This window comes from Melanotaenia boesemani, chromosome 11, assembly GCF_017639745.1.
Source record: "Melanotaenia boesemani isolate fMelBoe1 chromosome 11, fMelBoe1.pri, whole genome shotgun sequence".
Classification (NCBI taxonomy): Eukaryota; Metazoa; Chordata; class Actinopteri; order Atheriniformes; family Melanotaeniidae; genus Melanotaenia; species Melanotaenia boesemani.
In genome coordinates, this window is record NC_055692.1 from 25,773,727 (window position 1) to 25,783,655 (window position 9,929).

The window sequence follows — 9,929 nt, forward strand, 5'->3', positions numbered from 1 at the left end:
CTTAACTTAATGAGAAATGGCTAATGTTAAAACAAGGTCACCACTGATACAATATCTCATTTAAACTATCTTAAAAAGAAATAGTGGTGTAGGCCGATTCATGCAAGTTGTGTAATTTAAATTCAAAACATCACTGTATTTTTTTAATTCTGTTATTTTTATTGATTTAACAAAGCAGGCCCTGATATAAATAATACAATACAGAATAATTCTGAGTTGAGCTGGTGCGTGATTCTGTACAGATCTTCACTGGCCACATGATGGTGCTCGTCCAACGTCTTTCCAGAGAAACAGCGTTAACTAATTTCCTCAGGAAATACAAACCAAAGACAAACTCAAGAACCCCAGACGAATTACAAGAACATATACTTAGTTTTATATTGTGTGCAGAAATTATACTAATTGGCACGAGAACATTCAATGTGCAAAGTCATCAGGAATTGATATGATTGTTCCATGAATCCACGTTTCAATAATCTTCTAATATAACAGAGAAGAGAATGAGAATTGCAGTCGTGTCATGGTTTATTTGAAAGCAAAAATATATATAACGGTACAAAGGAAATACACTCATACAAATCAAAATGCCTCAATTGCTCTGGTCCAACCACTGCCTGTTAATAGTGTGTGTTTTAAACAAATTGTTTGAGAGGCGAATATTTGCTCAAGGTCCGTCTGTTGCCAACTCACAAACTCAGATAGTCCACCTGAACCCAAGACCGAGATCAGGTTGGAGATGTTGGTGCTATCCAACTGCTCCGAGTCTGAATGTGTGTCATCTTCAGTCCTCATCCTTTTACATGGCACCGGCCCAAAGTCTGGCAAATAAAACTCTGGATCAACAATGTAATAACTTGCGTCAATCTTTCGCTTTTTAGTGTAGCACTGCGCGCCCTGCGGCTGTTTTGGCTGCGCGCAACAGTCTGAGTGGAAGTATCCGTTTGTGACAGTAGTCACCACATGAGTGTCCAAGTCCAGGACAGTCTTTTGGTTGGCTTGTGTGTTTGGGATAGGTAACTCCCAAGAAGATTTGTCTGCACAGCTCCAGCAAGCTTCCATGAGGTCAGAGTCACTTAGTGAAACCATTGCGCAGGCAGATGCGTCTTGGTGCGCCACCTCCGCAGGCTGGCTGTTGGACTGGTGCGCTCCGCAGTGCCAAGTGTCCGACTCAACCCCAGTAAAGTTGCAGTAGAAGTCATCAGTCAACTCTGTGAAGCTCCCAGTCAATTCAAGGTATTCTTGCCTTTCGCGGACCGCTGTTACACCCTCATACGGAGGCGTCCTCTGCGTTTGCGACAGGTTTTTGCTCATGTAAAACTGCCTGGCGTTTCTCAGAACGTATGTTACCAGTAAGTTCTTGTGGAGCTTGATGCCTCCTCTCTGCGTCCTGGAGCTTTGGATTTTCCTCAAAGAAATGGAGATCAGATTCTGTGCGTCAAATGCACACTCCATCCTCAACCGGGCCACCCTTTCTTTCCTCTCAGCCTCTCAAATTGTTTGTTTACAAACAGGAGAAATATTTGTGTCTTTAGTTGAGATACCTACTGCACTCGTGTAGGCTGTATCCATAGCGCTCCATGTCTTCCCAGTAAGGGCATGGATTTTCAACTCTCATCTTTCCTTGCCACGCCCTCATGTACACATTGTCCAATGGGAGGGAGGCGGTGCTTCTGTTATACGCAAATATCACTACTAGCCTCATTCAAAATGCACGTAGGAGCAGACATGCTGCATTTAACTAAATGTGTTCTGATCTCCGTAAATCTCAGCGTTAAAAAAAAAAAGACTTTTTTGTTTTTGAGTACAACACAACCAAACAGAACACAGTGAAAGAAATGTAAAAAGTGATTGATTGAAATACAGGTGAAAGCCATCATACAAAATAACAGAATAGTCTGTTGAAAAGTAATAGAATATAGATGGAAAAATGTAATGAAACACATATAAGAAATGTACATTTAAAATATAACATGGGGTGCCTTCAATAAAATAATACCAATAATAGAACAAAGAGTATGATTAATAACACATTGAGAAATATGACTGAAACTGTAATAAAAGTAATAAAAGTTGATTAATAATTATTAGGTGATGAATAGAATAGAATAGAATAGAACTCAATGTAATGAAAGTTAACATCAGACAAAAGAAAAGACCCAGTTCAATAAAAAGAACCAAATAAAATAAAGTAATAGAAAATTTAAGAATAAAAACAGATATATTTATCATAATCCAGTGGAATATATTAATAGATTAGAATAGGATGTAATAGAATAACAACAGAATGGATATTAATACAACTGGGTGAGGAAAAAAGAAAGCTTAATGGGCAGTAACAGAGTAATAACACAGTAATAGATCACGTGGAATGACATATAACAGTGGAATAGAATAGAATAGAATAGAATCTGTCTTACTAGTTTTCTTGTTATGGTTATTTCAGTCATAAGTAACTTTTGTTTTGTAACTAACGTAAAGAAGCTCTATTTCTAACTATTTTGTTATACAACTGTGTTATACTATACTATTCTGGTGTCATAATGAGAAGAGAAGAGAAGAGAAGAGAAGAGAAGAGAAGAGAAGAGAAGAAAGTGTAATGGGAGATGCATAAAGAAGAACAGAAAATAATGTAGTACACCATTAAAGACTAGAGAACATAGAGGAGTGGGATGTTACAGAGTAGCTATGAGAGAATGGATGAAACTGTTTTCCAACAGAGAATGTACTCTAGCATGAAAAGGAGTCTTATTGTCATGATCTTATTTATTCAGTCTTATAGAACTTTTATTGTTGTTGTTTTGTAGCATAAATAGTCTATATCTGTAATTTGTTATACAATCTCTGGTTGCATAATAGAATAGAATAGAACAGAATAGAATAGAATAGAACAAAACAGAATAGAATAGAAAAACACATGCAATTCAAGCAGCTATTCATATTCACAAATTATATTAAAGGTTAAGAAAGTCAAATATAAATACTATAGAATAAAGAAATGGGGTGAACAAATGAGTTTGGAGCTTGGGTTTGAGACAGTTTTCCACTTTATTTAGATCCTCCAAATGGTAGTTCTGTAAAGAATGATGAAGAATAGTCATGATTATACTGTATGATTTTACTCAATAGTATATTATGCTACACATATAAACCACATTCCATACTATACTATACTATACTATACTATACTATACTATACTATACTATACTATACTATAATAAATATAAAAATATACTAAAGCAATTATATCTATAAATTTCCCTTAAATGGTGACTTGAATGTGGCCACATGTACAAACATAAACATCCATTTAGTTATGGATGTTGTGACTGAATCGGACAGTGATGTCACTGGGACTTCCTCTGATAACAGAAATATTGTCACCACTCGCAGCTATCTGAAAAAGCTCTATGTAGGGAGATTATCTGTCATCTGTGCCCTACATCTGTTTGGATGTACACACACAAAAAACACACATACACACACACACACACACACACAGCTGGCTGACATCATACCAAACACCTGGATAGGACTTTGATTTCCTGCCAAACAGGTGAATCAGGGGGAGAGCCACTATTATGGTTATCATGCTCTGATAATGCTGAAAATTGGAGTCTGACACACATGCTCTCCTGGGAATTTAGTCTAAATGCCAGAAAACAGATTGATGTTGTGTTTTAAGGTGGCGAATGCTACTGGGCAGATGTAGAAGTGCATGATGCACGGTGTAGGCCAGAACTTTGTAAAAAGACATCTGCTAAAAACAATATCAGTTAATGACAAATATATTGATATTTGTAAATACATATTATTACCACCTTCAAATCTTTTAGAAACTTAAAAAAAACTAGTAAATTTGACTTGATGTTCTCGTTGCATTTGTGAATGCTTTGACATTTTACAGACCTTTTTCTGTCACTTGTTTTCTCTGTGTTTCTATTGTTACATAATGCATTTAGCAGTTATTTTGTACCTTCTATGTTCTTTGTATTGATGATCCCATACAAGGCCTAAGCTGCTGGCTTATTCACCATTTGCATCACATGCTTTAGCTCACTGATCTGGGTTTCTCAATTTCTTTATACAACATCCCCATTCTAAATAATTACCACCTAATAATCATAATGTAAGAGTACCATAACAGAGACAATAGTTTAGTGTTATAGCAAATTAAAATTATTGCTTTATGATGTAACTCATTATCTAGAAGACTATAATGGTGTATATCAATAAACAGATCAAACTTGCATTGCATTGCAGACTATGTTTTACAATCTTGTGATTCTTTTGAAATCATTTAGAATATTTATTAAGGAAATAGAGAGTAAGCTAAATATGCCAGTGGTACAAAGCAGTGCACTTGTTGCAGTTGCACCAGTAACAATGGCAGCTTTTTCTTTAAATTTAGATGGCAAATATTAAGTAAATAGAGGAGAAAATAAACCTTGTAAGGTGAAGAAAGCAAAGACATTAGAGAAAAAATAAGCTGATATAATTGAGCATCACTGGAGACAAGTCACAACCTACAATCCGCAGGGAAAACTCAAATACAGAGGAAATCAGATCACGTCACCTGGATCTAGAATCAGATTTGATGACTGAGTGTAAAAGTCACAACATTGCTTTTTGTTTCATTAAACTGGCTTGCCTTAATGGATCAAATGTAAGATGCAATTAAAAATCATAAACATGGTTATTTCTGGCATTTTTAGTTCTACCGGAAATACAGTCTGGAAATATTTGGGCTATGGCACAATTTTCTTAAAACTTTTGTTTAACAATTTATACCAAAGAATATAAAAGCTACCATAATACAATAATTATAGGCTTAGTTTTAGTGCTGCATATCAAGTACTGCAGTTGATATCTAAGATTCAAAGCATGATTTCTTTAAAAACTTGTTGGTAATTTGACAAATGTAACCCAAAATGAATTGTTCAGTTTTAATATGTCATACAGAATTATGTGCAGGAAATGACTACACTGAAGTCTGAGACGTCTGGGCATCACTACATGATGTGCTCTTTCTTTCTGGTGCTTTGCCAGGCCTCAGTAAAAAGCATCCGGATTAGGGTTTGGATCAAGTGATTGGACCACACAGTATAGTTTGGATCGTTAGTACTGCAAAGCAAAGATCAATCAATTCAGCTGCTTTTGGCTGAATCAGAAAGGACTTCCTATCTCTATGCTGATTCATGAACATTCAAAACAGTGATGGGAAAAGTGAGTAACACTGCTTATCTCATTATGGAAAGAAAAAAAACTAAAAAAAAAAAAAATCTTAAGCCAGGGATTCAGATGGATGGGACTTTGATACTTTTATGCAAACCAGTCACACACCTGAATTGCAGCTTCCACTTCCTGTACTGTAGCAGCCTTCCCCAGCGGGACAGCAGAGGGCCCTACAAAAACTCCTTAGGAAGGGCTTAATAAACAGAACACAGAGTCTGAGGTGTTAAAATCCAACCTTCAAAATCCCCAGATACCAATCTGGTGAGATCTGATATCATCTGTGGGAAGCAAACCCAATCCACAAAGACCCCACAACCCACAGGGCCAAAATGATCCATTGCTAATATCTCAGTCATACCAGGCAGCCTCTAATGTTCTTTTTCCACGGTCTGACTGGTCAGAGCTCTTTTGGTGATTTGAGGAGGAATTACTTTCAATCAGGCAGGTGATAATAATATGGCTGATTTGTGAATTTACTTCAGAATTCATCTGGCTGCTTCTAGTTATTGTGTTTTTGTCACATCATCATGAAACACTAGAGAGCCAGTGTCAGTTGAAGTCATGCATGTTTTCACTTTTTTTTTTTTTTTTTACTTCAACATTTATTCTTTATGCAGATGCTTCTATCTAAAGCAGCATACAGGTGAGGAATACATCAATCACAGTGTGGGGTTCAGGATGCCCTGAAGGCAGGGCTATAGCCAGCAATCTGACCTCGTTACCTGCCTCTGCCACCCACTGGTGCTTCAGATTATGACGTTTTCAGACTTTCTTCACACTTTCTTAGCTTATACGAACTCAGTTTAATCTGTCAAAATAGCCGTGTCAGAATTTATCTGGTTGTTTTTACATGTTTTTGGCAAAGTTTCTATAATATCCAGACTTTCTATTGCTGAGGCTTGTGAATGATGTGTACCTCGTGGTGAAAACCTTTTCTTTTTGCTCTTATTAAATCGTCTCTTTATGGTGGACAGTTATGTACTTAATTCCTGGAGAGGGCTCTTCATGTGGGATGAGACTGTTAAGGTTTTTTTTCTGAAATCCATTGATGGCCAGCTTAACTGCTGAACAAATAACAAAGAAATGGTTGTTATCTGTAGAGCTTTTGATTAAATTATACTGTTAACGTTTGGATAAGTGGGACCAGGCATAGCAGGTATATACAGTATATCTCCTGTTCAAACCTGAAACGATTCAGGCATGCTTTTACCTCTTCAAACAGATGCTACATTGCAAGCAGGTCATATAATATTCAAGACAAATAATGATTTTATTCTTTAAAAAATATGGATATAACAATAAAGTTAAAGATTAATAATCTTAAATCGGCTTTGATTCTCATTTGTAGTTTCCACAGATGCTGAGAAATAACGGTTTATGTGAAAAGAGACATTTCTACAAAGTTTTCAGAAAATTACCAGGTTTTTAGAGATTGTTTTTAAAGAGGTTTAAAAACCCTTCTTAGAAAGGATGCCTCAAGTCTGAATGGGTTAAAGAGATGTAATTAATTTACTTACCCCTGTAAATGTACAAACATGACTCATAATCTCAGAAAAGTCAATATGTTATTAAGTCTTTGATTAAAAAACAAGCTGTGATCCTCCAGTATGGCCTAATATAGATAACACACCGAAGTACAATTTGACTGGTTAATAGTTGAGATAAAAACAGGTATGAAGCAAACAACCAGTTAAACCAGTGGTTTGGTTGAATTGTTTAATTGTTTTTATCAATAAGTGACAGTAGTGACCGCTCAGTTACTTTGCATATTATACAATCCAGTTCAGTTCAATCTCAGTCAGTTTAGTAGCCTCAATGTGGGACAGAAGTCATCTTAGAGCATTCAGCGTTCACAAATGACCTAATAAAAAATATTAAGTAAAAATGGAAGCAAAAGGGAAATCTAAAAATAATGCTACATCAATATTACATTATGCAATAATAATAATAATAATAATAATAATGATAGAATCAACACACCTCTCTTGGTGGATTAGATTATAGCAATTATAGTTTGTATAAAAAGACATTGTAGATTTTACATAAAACTAGCTTGTTTTAAATTTGTTCTGTTGTGAAAATATATATAAAACTGTTGCAACCAATAATGATTATATCTTTCAGAAGAAAAAATAACCTCAAAAAACCAAAACATGACAAAAAAATTCAGCATTTGTATATATTACATGAATAAATAACTGTTTTAAGGTTTAACTTCATTTGGCTTTCATAGCAGCTTTATTGATGAAAAACAACATATTTTGTCAATAAGCTTTGAACTTTCTCATGCAGCAGTTGAAAGATCTTCTCATACAATAATTTTCATTTTCCTAATCTTTTAAAATCAGATTGAAAAATTTGATGATCACATCACTTACTTGTTATGTCTTTTCAGAAGAAAAGTTTAGACAATCTATTGATTTGTGGAATGGAGGCCTATACAGCAGTCAGCTCCCATAAATGTATATAACTATATTATGCAACAACATTTTGTTTAAAGATGACCCTGAAGCGAGGTTTCCATCAGTACGGTGACGTTTTTGAAGGATGGAACTGATAAATAAAGAAAATAAGCTTTACATGCTGGCTTTTTAAAACCACATGTGAGCCCTAAATATGACAAGAAAAGAAATCCTCATCATTTTTTTTTAGTTTTTAATGTTCATAAGGACTTAGACCTTCAAGTACTTCCAGATTGCAGCATTGGCCTCTGATGACTGTATGTGTGTGTGTATTTTAGAACATTTTTCCACAAACTATTCCTATCTTGAATTTTGCAAGGACATGAAATACAAATATATGACATAAACATACAAGTACTACTCTAAAATCTGATAATTTAGTTAAACAAGTTCTGTATTATGAGCCGAAATAAATAATGTAAATGGCAGTTTAAAAAGCTTGATACCTAGCTGCCAACATCTCACCTTTTTAATCTGTTTGTACATTGGTGTGGTCTTGAAAACAAAATTATTATGAACCCTGGTAACACTGGGATATAGAAAGAAAATAATGAAATATTGATTGAGACCATATACTAACTACTTTAGTACAAGAACCTGAGGCAGTCAGATGCAAGATCACTATTGCAATATGCTGATAATTAATAAATCTATAGTTTTTGAGTTCAGGTAGCAATCTAACTAGTAAAGAAAAACAGTTAAACAAAGAGAATTCAATCTTTCCACAGTGCTTCCTCTTAAACCCACAGCTGAAATATGCAGCTTTGTAGAAGATGCACACAATTACTTCAGAGGCGGGGTGCTTTATTTACATATGCAATATGCATAAGCAAGGTTACTGTGAGGGTGAAATAACCGCGAGATAGAAGGAGAGAAAGAAGGAGGGGTTTGTGTGTGTGTTTGCATTTGTACGTGCTTGTGCGTGTGGTGGTGATGGAGGGAGAGTGTGTGGGGTAAGGGGGGTAGCAGAAAATTGGTGTTATCAATATTTAACCAACCCTTCCAGCATATTTATGGCAGACAATAGAGCAGACATGCAACTGTCTCATATGAGTGGAAGTATATTTATTACGGGCTGAAATAGAGCCTGTAAATAGGTTGTTCACTGATATATCCCAACCACGACTGTGTGGAATTAATGATGAGTGCAATACTTGGTACACAGCTCCAACAGTTGATTGTTACCTAAATAAAACTATTAATATATTTAATGATTAGACATTGCAATCGTTGAGCACATCAAAAATATTCATTAGTGAGGTATTTCTACATGTGGTGCACAGATGTATGTAATTCAATCAGTTTGAGGAAAAAAAAAAGCCAAAAAAGCAATGAAAAGAGAGAGAAGAAATAAAACGTCTGGAGCTTTTTTTTCGCAGACCCATGGCCTCTCAGAAAATGTTTCCATGTGTTGTGTCTGAGCACACTGAGAGCAAAGAAGGAAAACATTCTCTCCTCCAAACCACATGCAACAGATTCTTTCTGAAGCCAAATAAATCAACCCTGGGCTTCAGATCATGTGACACATTTTGTGCTTTGTGTTATTCCCAACATATCCTGTTTCAATCCACCCCAACCCCCCCAACATCCCCCAACCCAAGTCCCCCACACACACACCCCCACACAGCACATTCAGAGTTTCCATATCCTGTGCGTAAGATCACCTGTACAGACAGAATGGCATGCTTCAATGCGACATGCTCAGGCAGGAAAACAGGAAAGGGAGTTCAAGGGTCCAAAATGAAATGCTCACAGTACTCACAGAGTTAGGGGAAACCCAGAGCTCATGGCAAAACTCCAGTTCCTGAAGATACTAAGTAAAGTCTCCCTGGTGTATGTTTTTGCTTTAGCGCTGCCATCATGTGCTTTAATTTTGCCTCCGCAAAAGTGTTCTTTAACATCTGCATGATCAAAGAAGATACTCGCTGTATGTTTCACCTTCCATTCAAGTTAATTGGAACATGCTGCAGTACACCTTCAATTTGAAATTGGTCTTGTTCCTTTTTAAAGGAATAGTTTAACATTTTGTAAAAGCAGAAGAGAAAGTACCAGTCTAAAGTGAGGACACATCCTCTAGGGTGTGCTAGTACCAGTCAAATATTTACAGGTACTGTATTTTACAGTAAATAGGATTTTTAGTTCTTAACAACTCCAACGTCTATATTATAAATGTGTTCACTAAACAAATAGCTGAAAAAAACAAGTATTTAGCCTAGCTTAGCATAAAGACTAAA

The 9,929-nt window shown here is 35.8% G+C and overlaps 1 protein-coding gene across 1 annotated transcript; it reads right to left on the bottom strand.

Moving 5' to 3' along the window:
• Positions 1 to 155: 155 nt before the first annotated feature.
• LOC121648412 (immediate early response gene 5-like protein) lies at positions 156 to 1,582 on the bottom strand. Its single transcript, XM_041998489.1, has one exon. It carries the CDS (start codon positions 1,450 to 1,452, stop codon positions 580 to 582), a length of 873 nt encoding a protein of 290 aa, XP_041854423.1. The 5' UTR covers positions 1,453 to 1,582; the 3' UTR covers positions 156 to 579.
• Positions 1,583 to 9,929: the final 8,347 nt, after the last annotated feature.

Coding starts and splice junctions, on each gene's coding strand:
- LOC121648412 (XM_041998489.1), bottom strand. CDS start 1,452: ATGGAGTGTGCATTTGACGCACAGAATCTGATCTCCATTTCTTTGAGG.